The 23,160-nt window shown below is 34.2% G+C and overlaps 3 protein-coding genes across 5 annotated transcripts; 1 reads left to right on the forward strand and 2 right to left on the reverse strand.

Moving 5' to 3' along the window:
• Positions 1-421: 421 nt before the first annotated feature.
• On the reverse strand, positions 422-2,652 carry LOC136814910 (mitochondrial translation release factor in rescue-like). Its single transcript, XM_067071333.1, has 2 exons — positions 2,120-2,652; positions 422-755 (listed from the first exon to the last, which is right to left on the reverse strand). The coding sequence occupies exons 1-2, from the start codon at positions 2,540-2,542 to the stop codon at positions 561-563; spliced, it is 618 nt and encodes a 205-aa protein (XP_066927434.1). The 5' UTR covers positions 2,543-2,652; the 3' UTR covers positions 422-560.
• A 221-nt stretch (positions 2,653-2,873) lies between these two features.
• On the forward strand, positions 2,874-11,696 carry LOC136814904 (spermatogenesis-associated protein 22-like). Of its 3 annotated transcripts, none has more exons than XM_067071324.1 (8): positions 2,874-3,003; positions 7,086-7,644; positions 7,847-7,922; positions 8,037-8,205; positions 8,354-8,435; positions 11,084-11,102; positions 11,227-11,267; positions 11,452-11,696. In XM_067071324.1, the coding sequence occupies exons 1-8, from the start codon at positions 2,985-2,987 to the stop codon at positions 11,597-11,599; spliced, it is 1,113 nt and encodes a 370-aa protein (XP_066927425.1). In that variant the 5' UTR covers positions 2,874-2,984; the 3' UTR covers positions 11,600-11,696. The 3 variants fall into 3 exon arrangements, with proteins under 3 accessions (XP_066927425.1, XP_066927426.1, XP_066927427.1); XM_067071325.1 differs by having other exon boundaries at positions 8,040-8,205; XM_067071326.1 differs by lacking the exon at positions 11,227-11,267 and having other exon boundaries at positions 11,452-11,567.
• A 2,192-nt stretch (positions 11,697-13,888) lies between these two features.
• LOC136814911 (serine/threonine-protein kinase TAO3-like) lies at positions 13,889-22,822 on the reverse strand. The gene is made up of 17 exons (XM_067071334.1): positions 22,436-22,822; positions 22,095-22,140; positions 21,834-21,941; positions 21,428-21,469; positions 21,201-21,261; positions 20,876-20,967; positions 20,591-20,690; positions 20,267-20,348; positions 19,667-20,005; positions 19,139-19,257; positions 18,033-18,201; positions 17,550-17,678; positions 16,901-17,086; positions 16,164-16,403; positions 15,724-15,936; positions 15,023-15,205; positions 13,889-14,751 (listed from the first exon to the last, which is right to left on the reverse strand). The coding sequence occupies exons 1-17, from the start codon at positions 22,733-22,735 to the stop codon at positions 14,302-14,304; spliced, it is 2,859 nt and encodes a 952-aa protein (XP_066927435.1). The 5' UTR covers positions 22,736-22,822; the 3' UTR covers positions 13,889-14,301.
• Between the last annotated feature and the right edge of the window lie 338 nt (positions 22,823-23,160).

Genomic DNA, 23,160 nt, shown 5'->3' on the forward strand with positions numbered 1-23,160 from the left:
TTAAAAATCTTAAAAACGAATGAGGGAAAGGAAACCTTTTACTTGCATCCCAAAGGATCCTAGTAAAAGAAGTCATGGACAAAACAAACCTTTTTTTTCTGATAAATTTTCAACTTGGTATCATTACAAATAAGGGTCTCCCATTCTCATTTTTTCAAGGTTTTATTGATTTAAAGAGATGGTTGCAACTACTGCCAAATTTAAAAAAGGCAGGTTTTTTACCCTGGTGGAATACTGGATAATGACCCATCTTCCCTGACAGAGAAAATAGATCTAGTGACACTGAGACTAAATTTAAATGAACAAATTATCATTTCGTATATAATTAAACTTTAAAAAACTAAACATCCAGCAGGCTTAACAATGGGGGAAATAATCTCAAATCACAATTGAGCCTGAAGGGAATTACTCTACATGATCATCAATCAACAAATTAAAATCTATTCCCAACAACCTAGGAAATGATTTTGTAACATATCCACCACTTCACTATCATTAGTGATAAACATCAATTTTGATTAGCTTGGATATTGTCACTACAAAGTAGGGGCACATCTCAATTAGAGTTCAACTCTGTTTTTCATAGCATCCTCTTTTAACTTTCGTTTGCGTTCAGTCTCAATTTTCCGTTTTTTCTGTTTCTCCTTCTTTTTGTTGGCATCACTCAATATAGGTGCAAACATTTGTTTTAATTTCTCCAACATTCGTGATCGAGCAATTTTTCGATTTTGATCCTGTGATCTGCTTTCTTGACACTGAGAAAATAAATAAGAAAATCATTAGCAAAAGCACTATATACTAATGGCATATTTTCCACCCTTTCAATTTTTATTTTGCACATGCAATCATTAGCCAGTGCATCCAACTAATGGTATGTTTTAAAAGATGTTGTCTTAAGCTAGATAGCAAACAAAGGCGATAAAAGTATCATCAACATTGTCATCACCTTTGCTAAAGAATAGTCCTTTTGATAATCATGATATCATTTGATTCCATAAAAAATTAGCGGTGAAAACATAACGTATATATTGACTTCAAAAAAATAGAGGCATGATAACCTGATAGAAGATCAATTTCTACCCTTTAAATTTTTATCTTACAGTGTTTCTTAAAAACTGTGTCCACGCAGCGTGCCTTTCGTTAGATCCAAGTCCCAAGTTAGAGCAGTTGACGGTAAGGCTTTATTGTCAAAAATTTAAATGCATTCAAAGAACATTTTAAGGTTTTGCCAGTTCTAGACCATACCAATTTCTAAGAAAATTAGACTGATACAGTCACAAAAAGCTCAAATTTAAGAACATTTTACAAATATCCAAACTTAAGACCCGAATAGCATGGGTCTTGGGACTCTTTCAGTACAAGCAGTAGAAAAGCAATTTTTGAAGGCAGAGATTCAAGCATTTAACAGCACTAATGAGGTTTTATTGCTGCAAATGTTTCTCTAACAAACTTGTAATTTGTACAAAATGCAAGGACAACACCCTACAGCCAAAGGTGTTAGGACTGACTGCCTTACAAATGGTTAATTTTTTACCTACCCGACAGAACTTTAAAGTTTAGCCCTCCTACAAGGTAATTATTTAACATGCTATTGTCTTTAAACCAAAGAACAATGATAATTTTGAAGCATCAAATTCAAAAAGTTTTTTTTCAGAAGTGAACCCTCATTCTTACTGTGAGATTAGAAATTGCATCAGTGGAGGCTAAAATGCATAGTCCTCAAATGAAAGACCTGGCTGGTCATTAAAATACAACTACGCAGCTCCGCTAGCAGCTCTACTCTACCATTTTTGTTTTGATTTAATTTTTTATTTTGATGACCAGCCAGGGTTTGTTTCTAAAGGTACGGAAAATCTTGTGTTTAGTCACGAAACTGCCTAACTGTACTTTTCCGCTAGAAAATGGCTGGGGTAAAGGAATCTTTGAGGAAAGAGGAAAAAGTGAGGAAATGGGAAACTTATACAAAACGGTTTTTCAATAGACCATCACCATACCGCAATTGCTGTTACAACTCTATAGACCTGGGATGTTTATACAGAGTCAAAATTGCATCACAAGTGTTCACAAGTAAGTAATATAAATCAAAATTATAATTATTTTTTAACAACTTCAGCAATACCTTGACAATAATTCCTGTTTTGATGTGCTTCAGTTCAACACAACTGCTTGTCTTATTAATCTTCTGACCACCAGGGCCAGAACCACGGATAAATTTCTCTTCAATTTCATCTTCATTTAATGTGAGAAATTCTTCTTCTTCTGTTGATTGTTGTTTTTGTAACAATCTTTCAGGTTTTTCTTCAAGTTCTTTAGAAACACATTTCTCTTCTACAAGGTCAATAACGTTTGAAAGAGATGATTCCTTTCCATTTGTTGTTTTGGGCGAAAAGCTTGATGTATGAAGAGAAAATTGGTGTAAATATTGTTTTGTTGGTGTCATCGGTGCAGTGAGTGTAAGTTGTGGTGAACCAATGTTCCTTTCTCCAGCACTGTGGTAAGAGATAATTCCCCTTGCAACAGCCATTGTACTTCTTCTTAACATTTATAAATCGTCAATAAACTTAATATTTTGGTATATTTTCAACTCATTTTTAAAGTGAGTTTCAAGGACTGTCAGCTAACTCCGGCGGCCATTTTTGTTGTTCTCGCACTGAAAATCTTTCTTTTTCGTGAATTTTTAGTACCAAAATCCATGGTCAGACATGCTGACATCCTTTAAAATCAAAAAGTCCGATTTTCAAAGTGACCAGGGATACTTTTTCCGGACGTGAAAGAAACAACTTTAGTAGTCTCTGCGGGAAAAATCAAAACAAAAACATAGAAATTGAAAGTGAAAGCATTTTGGTCACTTTTCAGTATACGTTTTGCGGTCGGTTGCTTGGTTGATCTCTTTTTAGTTCCATTTAAAATTTTATCACCTTGCCATCACCTAATTTGCATATAAGTCTCCTTTCTTGAATTAGCAATTGTTTTTGGATTATAAAATGTATGGACTTGGTAAAGGTAAGGCATACTTTCATCCTACCGTTTTATTATTTTATTACCGTTTTTTATTTACCTACCTTCACTTCACCCCTTACCTTCCTTCTAAAAAGTTATAAAAAGGACGATTTGATTTTTAGAGCAGAGTTTCTCTTCTCGTTTATTTTTCATTTCACAAGTCTCGTCATATTTGCGGAACGACCGTTTTGAGGGCGCGAAGCGCCCGAATAGGGAGTGTAGCATCCTTTCTCTAGATCTGGGCGTGTGGCGTAAAAAATTTGTATATGTTATATGTACGAAAATTTCAAAAAAAATCGTAGGGTGACATATCGACTTTGCTTCGTGTTGGATGGGATCAATTTTCTGTAGCACTATTAAAAGTATCTGTTTTGTAAAAATATTTATTGCAATAGAATATGATTGATATCAAAAGTATTATAAAGTAAGACTTTTGATTAAAATTGCAACTTTTGTACAATTAACAGTAAGAGTGTCAAAGCTTTATCTTCTTTGCTTTTTTCCCGCTTCTTCCACAGTCGAGTACTATTGCAAATTAGGAGAAATGCGGGTATTTCGCTTAAATAGGATGAATTATCCTAAATAAGATAAAATCGATAGCTTAGTTAGGAGAAATGGAAGAAAAAGTTGATTTTCTGAACAAATTCAGAGATCCGCGTCTTTATTACTCTCTAAATCAATTGTGCTCATACAGAAGATCATTTTAAACCAAAAGTTAGCTTCTTATCAGCGCGGAGTGAAAAAATATAAGCATTTATCCTATTTTGGATAAAATGTACTAAATAAGAGAAACAGTATTTTTGTTTACTCTCTTTCCCGTAATAAAAAAGATGAAAAATTAAAAAGGTTTGAGTGGACGAAAAGTGTCGACAGCGTTCAATCGTGTCTGTTACAATTACTGTTTAATACATCTTAATTTCTATATCTTCAAAACACGAGTCAAGTTTTTACTAAAAGAATTAGATGTTTAACATCTGAAGTTGTTTCAAGAAGCCGATTTGGAAGATATTGTTCAGCACAACCGATTCAGGTTCGACAATAATCTCCGTAAAAAGCCCTTCTTAGGGTTTTATTCTACAGTCAATGGGTATCATCACTTTCACGTGAGACCCTACTCATGCAGGATGACTTGTATGAGAGAACCAGAAAACAATTATGACCCAAAGGTGATCAAAATCCTGAAAGAAGATGGTACATGTGTTGGAAGGATGCCAGTTTATGCCGAGTCAGCAGAATTTCGGAATCAATTTCGCTTAGCTCAGCGGAATTCCAAGTATTTTTCTGAACTACGCATGCGTACTACTTAAAAGTTGAATAACTTCTGAACGCACGCTGACTGGTGGATCAGACTTCACAAGCATACTATGCTGGCTCCAAATTTCTTAAATTTATGCAAAACTTGACGCGGATCTCTGAATTTGTTCAGAAAATCAACTTTTTCTTCTATTTCTCCTAACTAAGCTATCGATTTTATCTTATTTAGGATAATTCATCCTATTTAAGCGAAATAACCACATTTCTCCTAATTTGCAATAGTACTCGACTGTTCCAGACTGTTCCAGATGTCTGGGCCCAGTCTTTTTTTCTGCGTTTCATTTTCAAAACAACAAAGATGGCCCTGAAAACCAACGAATTTTTTCGGTTTTTGAGGTGCATGCATTAACTTTTGGACTGATTATGGCCCATTGAAAGGTAAATCTTCATTCTTTTTCACCTTTATAGTTTCAACTACCTTTGGAATGTTACATTAGTACTTTTTCTTTGTGTTGACTTTTTTGTTTATAAATTGGATTTCATCTCACAAAACAAAATGTATTTTTCTCGGCCATGTGTTTCATGGATATCACATGGCCATGTTTTCTTTCCACAGGCTTATTTTTATTCATATGGGGCGTGTGGCTATTTCATTTTACTCTAACTATAATTATTTTCATCTCTTCTGTCTTCAGGGTTCAGGTGAAGGGGAGCTTGCCTTGATTGATGTGATGGGTGACTTTTACCGATCGGCCGACTGGCTGAATCAGCAGTGTTTCAGAGTTTTGGTGGGTGAACGTACACAACAAAGAAGCAGCATAAAACCAAAATATACATAGCATTATGACTGTATGAACAGATTGTGATTGATGGAGAATAATAAAATGGTCCTGCTGAATATAAATTGTGCCAGTTCCATGTTATTCCGTGCAATGTTTACGAGACAAAAGAGAAGACTGTACTGGAAAACAGAATCAAAATGATAATTACTAGTTGCTATTTTCGTCATTGAAGATTTCTTCAATATTTATTCGATAATAATGGAATCATTTTGATTTGGCTTGATTGATTGTTGATTCCAATCGCTTTCTTGCTGACTCTCGAGAGATTTTTGTTTAACATTGGAGCTTGATCATCATCAATTAGAATAATGCCGATTTATATTTGTACGATAAAGTGATAACAAAAGCATGATTGATGACTTTAGCCCGAAAGACAACTTAAATGATAAAAGTACCTATGGTATATGTTACTTTTGATGCTAGCTCGAATATATTTTCAAACAAGATATCTTTCACAAAAAAGTGTTTTTTACTGGCAAATCAACTTAAATATTTTCATAAACTCTTTGACGTGAGATTGTAGATAACGCTTGTTATTATATTACCGCCTCCTAATAAATAGTAATGGCATTACTTTATGTACTTATATGAATTATAGAAGTTTTTGAATTTATTCTGCAAGGCAAGGTTCTAGAAAAAAAATTAGTTTGGACTGGTTTGGATTGATTTTATAAATGAAACATTGGGAAACATCTTTTTGCCGAACACACAATATCGCAAAAATAGACTCACAAAAAGACCAAATTTCATCACGCAAAAAATCTCACTATTCTTGATAAGTTACTGGAAATTATTGCTAGGATGCTGGTTCCTTTTCGGAAAATTGATACTACATTTGAAGTGAATGATATCATAAAGAGGTAGCACATTTAGAGAGATTGTATACTAGGTTCTAATGGCTGAAAAGCTCAAGATCATCTTTCAAACTACGCACTATTCTCTTTTAAATTTTGAAGGGAAATGTATAATATAATTTTTGAATTGTTGATAAATTTGTCTTTGTAAAAGTTTTATAGAGAGCTAAGTAATTGTTTCAAAAACTCACTAAAAGATGGGATAAAAGTCTTTCAATTTATTCTGATAAACTACCAGCCTAAAGCCTAATGTAATATCTTTGTTGTTGGTCATTCAGCCATTGCACAAGAAACATGTGTGTTCTTTTTTGTCACTTGCACTATTTTTTATAAGAACCAGTAAATTTTTTTAAAGGTTTGGCTGTCCTTTTTTGCACTTTGAGCCTGAAATTGTTTTTGAATTGCTCAAAACCCGGCGTATTTAATTTTTGAGCCTCGTATTGTTCTTATAAAATTCTTATAAAAAAAAAAGAGTTGAGTGGGAAAACATTATCAATAAAAGTTTGACTTATAAAAATAATTTGTTAGTGTCGAAATTTCTTCGCTTTGCGAAAACGGAAGGTCGTTCCGCAACCCCTTTTATGTTGATTCTATTCGCTCCTAAAAATTGCTAAGACTTAAGTCACTCCATGCATCAGCATCAGCATAAAACAAAAGTTCCATAAAAAAGGAAAAAAGGCATAACACACGTTTTTTTATAAGAACATTCAAAATTTTTAATGCCTTCGAATGTTCTTAACTTTTTGAGTTTTAAACCTAATAATATTAACATGTTTTATTTTGACCATTTTGTGAGTACTTTTGACCATTTTTCCTAAGAAATAGGGTGTTTTTTTTGATTGGGGAGCCCACAAATCTTAAAATGTTCTTGACTTGTTCTTAACATCATAGCCATCGAAGCCCTATTTTCTTATATAGTTTGTTCTTATAAAAAACGTGTACAGTAGGGTTTGAAATCAATAACGGTCGTCTAGCGGACCTAAATTAATGCTTATTGCCTGTTGTCCCAAAAATTAAAAATCAGTATCCAATCAATCAAAATTAACCCTGATCGGACACAATTTGTCCGACCAACCCGATGTCCTCGATTGAAATCGTAATTAAAGCCATTTTTCGTTCGAATTTCTTTCCATAGAAAAGCCGTTCGTACCGATATTTGGTTGTCGTAAAAGACAGCAGCGCCACGCAGCCTACGCGAATCCAGATGAACTGTCTACTCTTCCATCTTCAAATTCAAACATATCAAGCAATCATAACGTCTCTCAAATATCAATTGCCTCTGACTTTGATTGTTTTGATGTCCCGATGATGGCTGATGAGAAGCCACCAGTCACAAAGAAGAAAATCATGCTTGAGCAAAAACCACCACAATATCGACAAAATCAAGAACAACAAAGAAACACTTTCCAACAACAGAAAAAACCAAAACTTATGAAATCATTTTCCGAAAAACATGCGTCGTCTAATAACAGCAAAACAATGGAGAAAACTGATTACACTCCGTCCTTTCAGAAACAACAACCTAGCTATCAAAACCATTCTACCAGGAAATTTTCCGATCATGGCGAACGAAAACATTATTTTTCTCGACAACAACAAGGAAAGAGTCTTTTAACAACGATGCAAGACCAAGGACCTTCTAGGAAGCCTTTCGATGATAAAACTTTTTCATACCAATCGGGAAACACGCAAAGGTGATTCTTCCACTGATTCTTCATTTAAACAAGGAAAAATCAATCAAAGTCATATTAAGAAGGGTGAAATATTTTTGAATGGTTCGAATTGAAAAGTCAAATAAAATAAAACTTGACCGAATTTTCAGTCGGACTGGTCACACCTTTTCGAACAATCAATTTATCTAAAACTTTGCTGCATTATTTCAACTTTTTTTCATAGATCCGGAGATTTCGGGAATAATGAATTATATCAAGGCTCAAAACCCTCGTCTTCGAAATATGTTGAAACGAAAAAGGTAAAAAAAAATCGAAACTGACGATACTTAGTACTTCAATCGGAGTTTAATTTTCGCAATATATTTAATTTCGTGAACGAGCTGAAATCATCAAAAATATTTTCCTATTTTAAGCAGGACGACTCGATGATGGATATTTCAACAATAAACCGATCTATCATGGTAAAGAATAAGACACAACCGCTGGCACCACGTTTTATAAGCTCTCGTGTTGGTGATATAAAAAAATGGTTAGATTTGCCAATCAATGAAGAAACGTCACAAATTGTCTTCGAGCTCGTTGGTAAGGTTAATGATAATTTTAACTTTTATTCGCTTACAATTTTGTTCATCAGTTTGATTGATCTCTTTTTGTATTTCTAGTTGTGCATGTCACTTAGGGGATATTTTGACTAAAATTTTCGTGACTGGACCCTTCTTTATTACCTTAGGAATCCTAGATTCAACCATTTCGTATCATCTACCTGGAGTTGAAAAGAAATTCACATTAAAAGATTCCTCAGGAACCATTAGGTAGGTAAGGTTTTTTATCCAAAACTTGCTTGATTACACCCGTGTCTCAGTGAGTGATTGTTATTCAGACAGGTAAAATTCAGTAGAATAGCCATTTTTTTAACCAATCTTAATATTACTCTTGGGTATACTTATTTTTCTAAACAATTTCATTGCCCCCGCAAGGAGCGCAGCGACTGAGGAGGCATTCATAGCTTCACGCAATATATTGGACTGGAATCTCGATTTTTTGTTTTGTTTCTTGTCTTTCAAACTGAATACTAAATACTGTAATTTAGTCAGAAATTCATTTCAGCAATGATTTCAATTCTTTTTCTGGAATCTTTAAAAAAGTTTGCTCAAGTTTTCAAATGTACATTTGATATTTTTGTTCAAACTGTAATTTATATCTTTGTCTGTTATTATATTAATAACTAGCTTTATTGCTTATAGAGCTTCTTGAGCTTTAAAGACCATCATATGGTCGTAACTCGAGAAAGTCCTTCTTAACTTGGTAAAACAAGATACCGGCAAAGTACAAAAAAGTTGAATGTACACATAAGTAAAGTTGAATCCAAAAGTGGTTGAATGTGTTGAATGTAAACAAACTTTTTTCAGGTTTTTAAAATAGATTTACCTCACTTAGAGTGTTTTCACTGTTTGTTCAGTGTGGTATTAAATCTATTTTAAAAACCTGAAAAAAGTTTGTTTACATTCGTTTAACTTTGCATGCGCGCGTTCTACTTTTTCATGCAGTTGTGATAGGGGCCGTCCATATAGTACGTACGCAGAGATTTTCCAAAAATTTGATACCCCCTCCCCCCTTGTACACAGAGAACAATAGAAATGATGTCATTTATACAATAGATGTACGCTTTTGCTAAACCCCCCTCTCCCCCTTCACTGCGTACGTACCATATGGATGGCCCCATAGCCTAAATAACTTACGCTTTAAGGGTTTGGTGAAATAGCTCCAATTCTAGCTTTCCAAGTTAAGGCATTTAACGGTGGTTAGCATATAGCTAAAAACTCAAAAATTCTAGTTTCCTGAAGGCCCGTCTCTTCACTGCTCTTCATTGTCTGCGCTGCAATCATATCTTAATGGCTTCAATCCTTTCAGCTTGGAGAAAAGATTGCATCATGAAAAAAGTCTATGCACTTGAAAAAAATTAGGCACATTTCAACTTTTCGACTGTACCTCTGAATGGACCACATAGTAGGGGGAATTTTGTTCGATTTTTTGGAATCGCTTGACTGTTTTGTTAGAAGCACTTGTTATACATTTTTGGAAAGCTAAGGGGTAGGGGAATCGAAATTACTATGTTTCCAATTTTTTTCGGACACTTTGGTGTGATTTTCGGACAAATATGACGGTCTCAGGCAAAAATCATAGGGTTAAAAATTAATGAAAATTTTAGCTCGAGAAAACGGAGACCTGTTGTATATATTTGGAAAGCTCTCAAAAAATTAAGATTAGAGATATATTGCAAGTATAGGTGATTTCTGTACCTAACGCGAGATATTAACCCTTGAAAACCGTGTTTTTCAGCCAGAAACAGCTATTTTGTCCAGTTTTTGCGCTTTCGGAAGCTCAATATCTCGAGTTAGGTACTGAAATCACCTATACTTGCAATATATCTCTAATCTTAATTTTTTGAGAGCTTTCCAAAAATATACAACAGGTCTCCGTTTTCTCGAGCTAAAATTTTCATTAATTTTTAACCCTATGATTTTTGCCTGAGACCGTCATATTTGTCCGAAAATCACACCAAAGTGTCCGAAAAAAAATTGGAAACATAGTAATTTCGATTCCCCTACCCGTTAGCTTTCCAAAAATGTATAACAAGTGCTTCTAACAAAACAGTCGAGCGATTTTACAAAATGCCCTCTACTAACAATGACATTCCTTTATTTTTCTTTTGACTGCAATCACAGCGTACGCAAGTGGAGCCCGGGCCTTAACTAGGATTGGTCTATTTCAGATGGCGCAGAACTTTTTGATAAATTTTATACGCAGTATCATTTTATCATCTTACTATTGTTTATTAGACAAAGTAGCAATAGAGAATTGTTGAAATATATAGCAGCCAATGAAAAATAAACAAGCTATTTCTGATTACTTTGTTGATTTATTCACCGCTATATATTTTGCCTACAATCTAAGATGTCTGCAGCATTATCGGAAAAAGGTCTATTTAGTGAATGATCGTGACATATATTGTTGTAAGAAAAAACAAACAAACAAGGAGATGTGAAAGTCAGTAAGATAATGATACCATGATTTTCGAAATATGTTTTTGAGAAGCTTTTCCAGATTTATAAATTGTCAAGCTGCATGAATTCTTCAAGTATTTTGTTAATGGAATATGATTTTTTTTTCCCTTGAATTTTATTAAATTGTCAAGCTGTATGAATTCTTCAAGTATTTTGTTAATGGAATATGATTTTTTTTCAATCAATCAATAAATAATTAAATCAATCAATTATTCCTGATTATTTTTTATGATTTAATTTTTAAAGCATTAAAAGCTTTATAAGTGCATGAGATGACCTTTCTGTGGGGGCATTTAGTAAAAGCTATGACTAGTTATTATTCAGAGCAACGAACGGAAGACGAAAAATGATTTTAACATAACTGAGTGTAAATTTTCACCTTATTATATTTTCAGGTGCGTGTTTTGGGAGATGGTAAGCATTTACATTCATTCACCATCGTTATGTCATCATAAGAAATCTTCAAGAGCAACATGAACTCCATAAAAAGCTTTTTAGCTTCAAATCAGGAGTAATAAGATATTATTTTCTCATATAGGACCGTAAAATTCCACAACTTCGACGTGGTAGTTTGATTCGGTAAGTTTGGCAATATATATATCATATTTTCAGTCGAAAACGAACTGCTACATCCCTGTCTCAGTGACTTGGAGATCAGTGAGATAAAACGAACTCTAATAGTGGAAGTAAGCTAAGGATTAGTACAGTAAACATTTGTTAAAGAAGAGGTTTACTTAAGAAATCAAATGTTCTTCTATTCTAGATGTGTTGGCAGAATGAGAGATAGCTCCATCTTTCACTGCGTCTCTGTTAGATCGATCGCACCAAGTGAGCAATCAATACTTCAAAAGTTTCAACAGAATTGTCAACAGTACCTTCAACATAAAATGACTACGTTTAATGAAGTCTGACTACTACAACCGTTTTGTTTCTTTTATGCTCGGATGAACTATATTAGAGCTGTTGAATTAGGTTGAATCGAACGCACTTAATAATAGCCTTTTTTAGCAGGCGTTAGAAAGGAAAAGTGTCGGTTTATTTTCCACAAATATGCACGATCGATTTAATTATTTTAGGTTTTCCAAAAGGAAATGTTGCGTTTTAAGTTTTTAGCTTTGTAATTATATATTTTGTACCTTGAAATCAGAATTTATTTATTTTAAAAATTTGCATTTTTAAACAATTTTATGTGACTATGTTTTGTGTTTATCTTGAATTGGAAGAAAATCAAAAAATCTTTTGATAGTGATTGCATTTCTCAACAATTTGATGTTTTTTTGCGTAAAATTACCCCAAAATCTTTCAAGTATGAACACTCTCATCACAGCAAATATTTCATGTTGAATTTCTAACGTATTATGTTAGTTTGGTAGAATAAGCTCAAAAAGGCCGAACTTTATAGAAGATAAAAAGTGGAACAAATTTGGTACCTAGTGTTTCTTATAAGTCCTAAAACCACCAAAAAACCTCAGACAGTTTGAAAGGTTTTGGACCCTTTCTGGCGTATTTTATAATGGCATCAATTTGCAGTACGAGCAAACAAGATTTTGAAAAGTTTTCAAAAATGAATTCGTCTGTTTTATTAGAGCGTCGTCCTACCCAGTAAGATTTGAATTTTGAAACCCTTATTATAGGGTTTCAATGGCTAGATCACGTGGTTTGTTTTGGTGAAGCAATTCTCAGTACGACCCACTGTAAAAAGTTTTCGAAAATTAAAATCGTGAAAATTAGATACCATAAACCTAACGGGGTCGATTTTTCTCAAGGTAGAAACTTAATTCTTCTGGACTACATTGTGCACCTCTAAAAGTGGAAGAAAAGAAGAAGTGAATTTTCATTTATTTCGATCTTTATTTTCAAATACTTTAAATTTTATTATTTTTAAAAGTTTGAGCAAAAAGATATTAGAGGAGTAGAGCAAAAATTACTGAAATATATATGTACATTCTATTGGAAAGAAAATCGAGATAAAACATTCATCCTAAATCTGAGAGGAAACTATTTCAGTTACGCTAACCTATCCGAATTTTCAAATTCAAGAAATGCTTTCATATAGGAACAACTGTTTGAGGCCATGGCTTGTACCAACGTCAAGTCTAAACTGGTAGGAATGTTAAATGAGGTAAACTAAACAAATGAGATTTGGATGAACGAGTGATAAACTTCTTATACTTTAATCGTAGAAATTTTAGCGAGACTAATTTTTAGCGTATATTAGCGAGTCAGGAAAATCTTGATTTTTTTTGGATTTGTTTTAGCGAATCACGATTTCAAAAGATTTCGCGTGGAACAAATTTTAGCGAATACTTGTATTACATTATTGACTACATTCGTTTTCTAGTATTTCTTTGCACTGAAACCCTTCCTATTGATAAAATTGTATCAAGGCAATATTTCCAGAAATTTCGCACGGATAAATTTTAGCGATCTGTCGATTCGACGTGTTTTAGCGAGATTTATTTTAGCGAAAATAGGGAAAACTCGCTAAAACGCTACAATTAGTCTCGCTAAAATTTCTACGATTAAAGTAGTTCTTGCATTTTAGGAAAACAACATAATTAATGCAAGACTGTAATAATTTATGCAAATGGACATACAAGATGGGTCAAAGTTAGAGTCCATGACATCAATATAACACAAAGAACTTGCAATCCGTCTGGAAAGCCTTCAAAAGAAGTTTGGACCACAGAGGTATCAATTCTTAGAAAATGAAATGCATTTTCAGTGAAAGTTGACTAGAGATATTTGACCAAAATGCAGAATCTGTAAATTCAATTATTGGAAAAATAAAAGTTTTTTATGACCCTATCTCTGGCTTTAGACTGACCTTATTGTGAAGATAAGTTTTATTACAATCATTAAGAAATAACCGTTGAGAAAATTTTCCGCATGACTTGTTGGTAGAAAAAATTTAAGAAAAAAAATTAAACAAAAAAACAAGAGAGGAAATAGTTTCGCTAAAAAATAAGCGTGATATAAAAAACAGATCATAAAAACTAACGAAACAATTCAAATGCTAAGAATTCTACCTCTGAGATAATGCACGCACGCACGAGTCTTGGAATGGTGGAAAAACCGAAAATAAACAATCCAAGGCTAGCTACTTATTACAATGTTGAAAATTCCAATTCAAAAAAATTTTATTTTTATAAAGATGAGTTTTATCCTCTTATCAACTTTCCGATACGATTTTTCTTTTTGTCTACAAAATTATTTTACGAATGACTCATGGCGCAAAATTACCCGTTTAATATTCGTAGATGGGAATTATTCGTTTCCCAAAATTTTTGAAAATTTAAATTATACATCATATATTTAATGGAGCACCATTTTTAAGTTTTCATATAATATTTTTAAATGTGATGAAAGAAATTTTATTGTTTTTTGTCTACCTGTTGATAACTATATAGAAATTATGAAAACTTTAGTAATTGTTCATTCTATAAGTTAAAAAAGCTCCAGTTTAGTAAAAAACACTTTTCTTGCCATCTCATATGCTTTCCAACTATCCAGGATCGATTCTTTATCATTCAAGGTGATCCGGAACCCGCAACACTCGGTCTTCAATACGGATACACACCTTCCCGTAAGAACTATAAAATCAAATTTCACTTCATCTGCGAGACCCCGACGAAGGGCCGTGATAAGAGCGCCGGTCCCCTGCAACACCATTCCGACTGTCCATTGAAGATTGTCTACTACGGCTACTAACGCCCGCCATGTTATTCTGCATTCCGTATCCGGGCGGTTCTCCGTATTGCGAGCTCGATAAACTAACGGTGCTAGCCGAGCTTTCCCTACTCGGTTGTGACTGCACTGGATGTCGACTTGACGGTGTACCAAGTGACCTGTTACTATGACGCGGGCTACCTTGATTAAAGCGACCGCGCTCGGACTCTGAAAAACCACTTGTATAACTGTGTCGAGATGAGTTTCGAGGGCTTCCCTCGATATGTCTTCGTGAGACAGTTTCAAAGTCTTTAAGTTCTTTAGAATGTCGTGTTTGTAAATCTTGTAATCGTTCCAATCGAATGTCTTGCAAGCGCGTACTCTCCTCGACCATCTAAAATGCACAAAATGATTTTTATGGAGTTTTTTTATATGAAGAATGTGTGCTAGCCGACCTCGAATCTCTCTTTCTTTTTGTAGGAGGAGCTATAATTGACCAAATTGAAAATTGACACAATGAAAACAACAGAATCTTTGTTCAAATAATTTTTAGTGAGTATTGCGACAAAAAGGAGATTTTTAAAGTTCAAGTTTACAGTCTAGTTATAGAAAATTTTTGGATCAAAATTCACGCGGGTTTATCTGAGAGAGAAACAGAAACAAACCCTTTGTTCGAGTAGTTCTCTACGCAGTGTAACACGGCCTTTCAGTTCGTCCATTTCACGTTCGATATGATTTTTGAGATGTTTGGATTGGCGTGCTTGGTAGGTGTTCAAGACTTCTTCTTCTTGTTTGAGTTGTGCTCTCAATGCTTCCAACTCTGTCAGTTGAATCTCGTCTAATCGAACCTGAACAAAGAGAATTTAAAGAATGGATAAAAACTGTACGAGGACAGAGCAGATAGGATAATTTAGAAATTGGAGGATCGAACTTGAACAGTTAGAGAAAGGTATTTGGATGGTTAGTACACATAACAAACTCGGTTCTAATGAATATTCAAAGTTGATAAACTTCAAACAAAGAATATTTTTCTTTTTGCTGTTATACTTCTTTGTTTTATTTTGTATCTTCTTTGATGACGAGCCTACTCAAGATTTGGCGTAGAACGGGCAGATTAATTTGAATCCAATCCAGGTTCTACTGTTTATAAACCGAACAAAAGATACTTGTATCCAAGCTTGAATTGAATGAATTTACTCGCTGTTTTCATGACTTTCAAAAGATAGTAGGCTCTATTATAAACAACAAGATACGAAAGCTAAATTGTATTTTATAGTAGTGGTGTGTAGATGTATATAGCAAAACTGAAATAAATCTCAGTTTCCCGTGAATTAAAGCAAAAAAAGGAAAGTGAAAAGATCCGAACCTTTTGTTTTTGCAGAAGATCGCTGATACTCTGTTCGTACTGTGTTCCGAGGTCAGCGAACTTCCGAACTCGATCCTCTTTACATTTCTGTATAATTTCTGCGTGTTTTTCTCGTGGTTCCCTGGCCAACATTTCTTTTTTGAGCACTTTGTATTGCCGTTCTTGTGTTTTGCACGCCTCGTGAAATTGCTTCTTCACCTTTAGCTCTTGAGCCTATAAAAATGTTCAAAATCAAACTTATTGTAATACCCTGTCATAAAAAATATAATAGTGATACGCTTCTTCACATTACAAAACTTGTTTTTTAGACAATGACATGTATAAATCTACACGAAATCAGTCCATATTCTTCGAATCTAGCCAAGTGTCACTTCACAAGTTATCTGAGACTTTCTAAGCCTTTTCCACAATGTGAGATAAGAAATACAAATTATTCAAACCTTTAGCGTTTTTGGTCGTTGTCTCAATTCTAGGAGATGCTTCTTTTGCAAATCCATTTCCGCTTTTTTATTATATTCCGTTTGATTGTCTCTTTCGGTCTCGTGTAAATGAGACTGTTGATCTTCACGGAGCTGGTGCATGCCTTTCAGCTGTTTGTATTCCAACTTTTGCGTGCATTCGTGATGGCGTAATAGCATACGATGTGCTTGATCTTTCTGTGATTGTAGCGTGTTCATTTCCTGGGGTAACAAATTAAAAGTATTCTCAGATGTGCAGACAAATCAAATCTTACAAGTTTGCATCTCCAAAGTTGTCGTTCAAAAGAACACTCGTTACGGCTCTAGGGCTCAAAATATAGCCTTGAAGTTCATAAACCCCTCCCAAATTGAAATATTTAACAAATATCCCAAGAGCGACATTCTCGCCCGAACTTCAAATTTCTAAAAACGAGGAAATAACCAAAATTCTCAATATATTTTGATGCATCTCGAAAGTTGTTACAATATACTTTATATCAAAAGAAGCGCGATGATATCCACCGAAAAGCTTTACATGGTTTGTTACTTGAATTTTTAGATTACATTTTGTATTATAGTATTGTATTGTTACAATGAAAATGACGGTACGGCACAAAAAGGAAACCCCTTTACGAAACATAGTTTTAACCAAATTGAACCTAACACCTTTATAAAAGTCAACAGAGCTAAAGAACAAGATCAGCACCAAAAAAGGTCACCTCTATAAGAAGGCTTCTTTCTGTATGTTGGCGTCCAATGAGTTGGTCCCTTCGGAAATTCCGAAGTTCTTCTTCTCTCATATGAACATGTTCTGACGCCTTCAACATTTCTTGTTGCTTCGTATGTTGGTTGTATTGCTCCTTCAGTTGTGATGAGGTGACGGATGCTCGCCTCAATTGCTCGTCCTATATAGCGTCATTTTTTAATTATTATACATATCAAACATCAAAGTCAAGCAAAGACGAGCGCTCTTTACAAGTTGTATCAGAAACTAACCAGATTCTTTTCTCTGTAGTTGATAGAAGCTATCTGTTTAGCTTACGAGCAAGAGCGCTCAAATAAACTCATCACATGCATAAATACACGGAATAAATAGCAGCGGATGCCCCCTTCATTTCAAAATTATCCCGCTTTCTAAATTATACCGTAACTTTGTGTAATGCCTCCATACCTTGTCTAAGTTCGCCATTGCGACTATCTGGTCTACAAAGTAGTTAGAGTGATTTTTTAAACATCTTACTCAGAAGGTTTTATTTACAAATATTTAGAAGACCAGATAGTTGCTATGACGGAATTAGACAAGGTATGTCGGCATTACATGATGAAGTTACCCCTTTTAGTGAGGCTGTGTAGCAAAAACAAGAGTACCTGTTTCAACTGTTGTTTGGCTTTCTTGTAATCATTTTTGAGTTGTATTGAGACCTCTTTCAGTTCTCCGTCCTGTTGATCTTTAATAAGCCGGAGTAATTTCTTCTCGTCGTCCATACCTGTCTTCGTCTGAAAAAGAATTTGTTGAAATTATAAGGAATTTAGCCCACTGAAATCCTACACAATTTGAGATAAGAATATAAAAATAGCATTAAACGATTCTTTTATGCCTTTTTGAGGGTTTCGATTTTTATTAGAATGAAGTTCCACCATAGGGGGAGGCATTTTGGTACTACCTGAAATTTTAACCCAAGCTTTTTGAAGGAATATTTCATGTGTATCTTGGTAGGCCTAACTAAGCTCAAGACACAAATATCACTGAAACCCATATCACTATTAAGATTCGTTTCAAATATACATAAAAAACCTGAAGAGACAAAAACTCAAAGAGACGCTTATATCCTGAAAGAATGAAAGACTCACTTTGGATTCTAGTTCTTGACGATGCTTGATTTTAAGCGATTCCATTTGTTTGTCGAAATTATGCATTTGATTTTCGAATTCCCTTTCGAGGTTTTTCCGATGGCCGTACATGTCACCTTGCTGTCGTTGTTCTAATTGCACGATCAATTTCTGGTGTTGCTGCCTCAACCTGACAAAAAATATGTGAACTTCGATTAAATTCGATCAAACAACAAATCCTTTTATTCAGTTTTTTTCTGTCCTCTACGATGGAGATTCCCACAGTCCGGACCGAACGTAATCTGGGGAGAAGCTATCCTCACCTACGGATAGGCCCCGTTACAGATGAGTGTGTTGTTTCCCCCTAATGACCGCTTTAGTCCCTGTGATCTATACCGGTCACTCCACTTGTACATATTTGAAAAACGAAAACTTAGATATAATAGGCCTAGTATGTAAATACTACTTAGAGACTATTTTATGATTATATACTTTTATGATTATATACCATAATGTTTGGTGATAAAAGAGACGAGAAAAAAAAATCTTGAACAAAATTATATGTAGACTCGCAGTTAGTCGAAGCTCCAAGGGTTTACTTCGAATAACTGAAAAATTCCTTTTCCCGCCAGATTTGCAACTTAACCTTAATGGGATGGACTTGTCTGAAGTAATTGTGAGATTGTGGCTCAGTAATAAACACAAAGAATTTTTACTTTCTGACGAAAAAAATAAATTTGAAAACAAATTGTAGAAAATAAATACAATGTTCTCACTCGACGATCTCCTGATAAGAAAATTTTTAATAACAGAGGGGGGGGGAATAATTGAAAGTTTGAATAACTGAAGTTCGAATAACCAAGAGTATTTTTGAGGGAACATCATCTCACTTCGAGTAACCGCATTATTCGAATAAGTGCAAGTTCGAATAACCGGGATCAATAGTGTTAGTCAAAATATTAGGTCACTTTTGTGGGTCATTTGTCAAAAAATTCATTGATATCGTGGGGGTCACATTGTTTGAAAAAGCTAAACATCAAAGAATAACATCACGCAAGCAAACTAAAATGGGTCATAACCACTGCGCTTTTTATAGGGTGATCATAAAACAAAGGTAGACAACTTACCTCTTATAAACTTGGAGTTGTTCCCTGTAAGCATCAGACTTGTGTTCTTGCATTTGTCGGCGAACAAATTGCGCTGGACGTAACGTCGCAAAACGATCCTCTACCTCCTCTGTAGTAGGCTAAAAGTCGAAATATATCAGATTGATTTCATTCTATGACGATGAGACATTGCAATACACCCTATCAACGTCATGTTATTAATTCTTCGAGGAGGATATAGACATTTGAAGCCAATCTTTCTGGTAAACTATAACCCCGTCTCCTTCTCACGCTTTAAAAGGGTGGATATATGTATAATGTAATGAGTTAATTGTCTTTCAGGTAGTAAGGTAGTTTAATCTTAACACAATAATGATGGGGTATACCATAAAATTATGTGAATACTTTTGATGCATTATTGGCTGTGCTGAATTATTTTAAATAAAATGTTGACTTTTTAGCCTTAGGCAATGTGTAAAATTTTGTCGATTCAAAAACTTAATTACCTAATAACAACAGTAAAAAGAACATTCTCTATGTCCTACTTACTTGCGTCAGTATGAAAGGTCCATCGTTGACCCTTTCTTGGACAATGATCTGACCTGTTTCGCCATTCGAATCTTCACTGATACTACTCGATCGACTGTTCAAGCTCAATGATTCTATTCGGTCCTCCACATTTTCCACCATGGCGGCACCATTCCTACTTTGTGGCGTTGATTGTTGTGACGAGGGCGGGGTACTCTCCGCCCCGTCAACTTCTTCGTTCATGATAATTCTAGTGATACGGTTGTAATTATCCGTGTCTAACTCCCTGACTTGATTTTTCGTCCTGTCTATTAGATCAAGGATGGTGTTTGGTGGACGACGTCTCGTTATGAACGGTTCCTGAGAAAAAAATGCATGAAAATAATTTGAGCTATCAAGATACTAAAAGTTTAATTGGATTTTTATATTTATTCAAACACTGAAACAGAACAAGCTTAAAAATCTTTTAAGCTAATTTTTAGTGGAATCATCTGTTACTTTACTTGAAAACAATGTGTTTGGGTTAAGAATAGGAATAAAACCATCGATAGTGTTCGAAGTACCAATATAATTAAATGTAGATGGTCCTAACTTCGACTTCTGCAAAGTGCAAAATCTTACTTTCAGTAGTTCGTCAGCGCATGGTCGGCCTCCAGGTTGTTTGGAAAGACATTTAGCAATGAATACACTAAACTCCGTTGACCTGCGAAAAACAACAACATTTCATTTAATTTCTTATAAATTTTTCAAACTTTTAAGCAGCACAAAATATAAAAATTAAATCAAAAATCTTTTTTTCTTGACATTTATTTTTTTAATTCAAATAAGATTTAAATCAATATAAGGACAAGTACAAGGGTTAAAGGCTCATTTCTTTTTAGCGTGGTTAGAGTAAGCAGTAAGTAAGTGTCATACAATTACGAGAGGTAATTAGCAGAGGCCTACCAGTTTGCGTTATCCATATTGAGCTGTGGAGGGTCATTTTGAGCAATGTGGTAGAGTGCACTCATTGCATTCATGTTGAACAGTGGTGGTTTTCGTTCAGCTGTACGTGAAAGAAAATTAATGTTCTCTGTTCAGGAGTTTCTTAAATCAAGTCAAAACCTGGTCAGTTTTCAAGTCGAGACCAGAGAAATAAAATACCCAAACCCACTTTTTTGGCATCTTCGGCAAACAGACAATAAAAACTTTGATAAGAAAAAAAAAATACGAGAAAAATGAGTAGCTCACCTAGTTCAATACAAGTAATTCCAAGAGACCAGATATCAACTTTGCCATCATACTGTCCTTCATCCATGGCTAAGATTACCTCAGGTGACATCCTAAAAAAAATAAATCAATAATTTGAGTTGCCAGGATACAAAGGTTTAACTGGGTTTTTATATTAGTTTCAGCACTAAAACAGAACAAGCAAGGCAAGGCAATTTTTCTTCAATCAGTTATATGGCTGCTGTAACAGACATCCTTATTCATTGACATAAGAAAGAAATTTAGGGGTTTGATAAACTGTTCTGTAGTATTATTGGCTTTGGAACTTAAGATTTAAAAAAATTACCAATAAGGTGTCCCAACAAAAGAATTTGCTGGTGATTTCATCGATGCAGATCCAAAATCAGCTAAAAAATGAAGTAAGAATACTTTAGTATTTAACAGTAATTGAAGGCTTTTCAGAAAACTGTAAAATCCAAGGTTTTTTAATTATAATGTACAGTATAAAAGTTATTTCTACCAAGAGTATTACCGTAAACCAATGTCACAAAAACACAACCAAAAAAAACTTACCAAGCTTCACAATGCCTTTTTCTGATAACAAAATGTTGCCAGCTGAAACGTAATGTATAATTATTTTTTATATTCTTCATATAGGAATAGAAGTTCTGGGTAAAACTATAATTTATAAACCCAAATAGCACAAAGATATTATGAAACTGCACACTTTACTTATTCCAAGTTAAATTTATGCTGGCAGCTACAAATTAAGATTTAGCATCTTCAAATGTCTGGGATTTTTTGTGACAAACAAATTTGTGATAAACAAATTTGTGATAAACTTATTTTTCCAAGTAGACTTCCAGCTAAAGAGAATTAATTTTAGCCTATACTAATTTTTATATAAAATTGTTAACACAATTTATTAAAACCTTTAGTCTAACCTTGACACCTGAAAGGAAAGAGGAAAAAAATTCACCTTTGATATCTCTGTGTATCCTATTATTTTGATGTAGGAATGCTAGCCCACTTAAAGCACCGTGAGAAATTGCCGCACACTCATTTTCTTGCAATGGCTTCTTGTGTACTAAAAAAAGATAAATTTTGTTTTGAAAAGTTTTGAGGCCTTTTTCATTTATATCTTACAGAAAAATGTAAAACAAAATTAATCCAAAAAGTTGGTCAAGAAAAAGAAGTGAAAGACTTATCATAACAGATACATAACCAATCTGTTGTTTACCTTCAAGAATATCAGAGGCTGAACCAACACAATATTCCATCACAAGCTGAAAACAAATGAGCGGATTTAATTGATTTTATGCTTGAAATGAAAACAGGAGTCTTATTTTGGCCCGACAAACTCTGAAGTAATAAATTTTTGATTCACCAATCTAAGTATTTCACTAATCAATCTAATTCACCTTAAAATCCAGCTAAGTTGATTTGTCATTTGCTAGCCTAACAAATTCGAACATGAAATAAATGCATATCTCAGTCAACGGACCATTATAAATGATGGGTAGATTTTGTAACAAAAAAATAAAATTCATTTAAAAATCAATCTGGAAAACAAAAACTTACCCATGCTGTGTGGTCTTTCAAATAGCAACCATGATATTTCACACAGTGTTCATGGTCAAGTCCAATAAAGAACTCAACCTCTTTCACAATATCACCCCACTTTTCATTTGTATTTTTTCCCGAGTAGGACATCTTCTTAATGGCGACTGCCTCTTTGGACTGCACATGCCGTGCGTAGAATACAGCACCAAAACTGCCATGACCAATCTCACGTAAATCGTAAAAAACCTTTTCTGGATCTACATCACTAAAATACTTAAGACCGGGGTTTTTATTACCCTTGTTAGGGTGATGGGGCATAATTTTTTTCTAACATACAGTGTTTGACTTTGGACCAATGTGAAGCCACATTTAGCTCGAGCTTTTTGGTGTTTTTGTTTATTTTACCTAAAATACAGATATAAGGACAGTAAATAACAGATAAGGACTGGACAGAAAAAATTGAATGTGACACTGAGCACATCAGAAAACTTGTTCATTCCAAAATTCTTTCATCGAAATAGATGTAACAGTCCTGGCAATTGGCCGCGGCACGAGGCAAATGCCGCGGTAAAAGCTGCCGTAAATTTGATTATTCCTTGTTTGCTGCGGCAAAATTTTGCCGCGGTAAATTTTCTGTCAAATGTTAATAAAATCAAAGAAACTTCAAAAGTGCCAAATCGTTTAAGTTCTTTGTTTTCTGATCGTATAGGAGACGTCTAGTACTTTGGATGACATAGGCTGTA

The sequence above is a fragment of the Clytia hemisphaerica genome, unplaced genomic scaffold, assembly GCF_902728285.1.
Source record: "Clytia hemisphaerica strain Z4C2 unplaced genomic scaffold, Clytia hemisphaerica genome assembly, whole genome shotgun sequence".
NCBI classification, from domain to species: Eukaryota; Metazoa; Cnidaria; class Hydrozoa; order Leptothecata; family Clytiidae; genus Clytia; species Clytia hemisphaerica.

Bases quoted from the DNA above. Each gene is read 5' to 3' on its own strand.
- LOC136814904 (XM_067071324.1), top strand. The intron at 7,645-7,846 runs GTGATTCTTCCA...TTTTTTTCATAG, and splicing joins CAATCGGGAAACACGCAAAG to ATCCGGAGATTTCGGGAATA. The intron at 11,268-11,451 runs GTAAGTTTGGCA...CTTCTATTCTAG, and splicing joins CGACGTGGTAGTTTGATTCG to ATGTGTTGGCAGAATGAGAG.
- LOC136814910 (XM_067071333.1), bottom strand. From the start codon at position 2,542: ATGTTAAGAAGAAGTACAATGGCTGTTGCAAGGGGAATTATCTCTTAC. The intron at 756-2,119 runs GTATTGCTGAAG...TTATTTTCTCAG, and splicing joins AAACAGGAATTATTGTCAAG to TGTCAAGAAAGCAGATCACA.
- LOC136814911 (XM_067071334.1), bottom strand. From the start codon at position 22,735: ATGCCCCATCACCCTAACAAGGGTAATAAAAACCCCGGTCTTAAGTAT. The intron at 20,349-20,590 runs GTAGGCCTCTGC...TGTTTTTCGCAG, and splicing joins AATATGGATAACGCAAACTG to GTCAACGGAGTTTAGTGTAT. The intron at 18,202-19,138 runs GTAAGTTGTCTA...ATTTTTTGTCAG, and splicing joins CAACTCCAAGTTTATAAGAG to GTTGAGGCAGCAACACCAGA.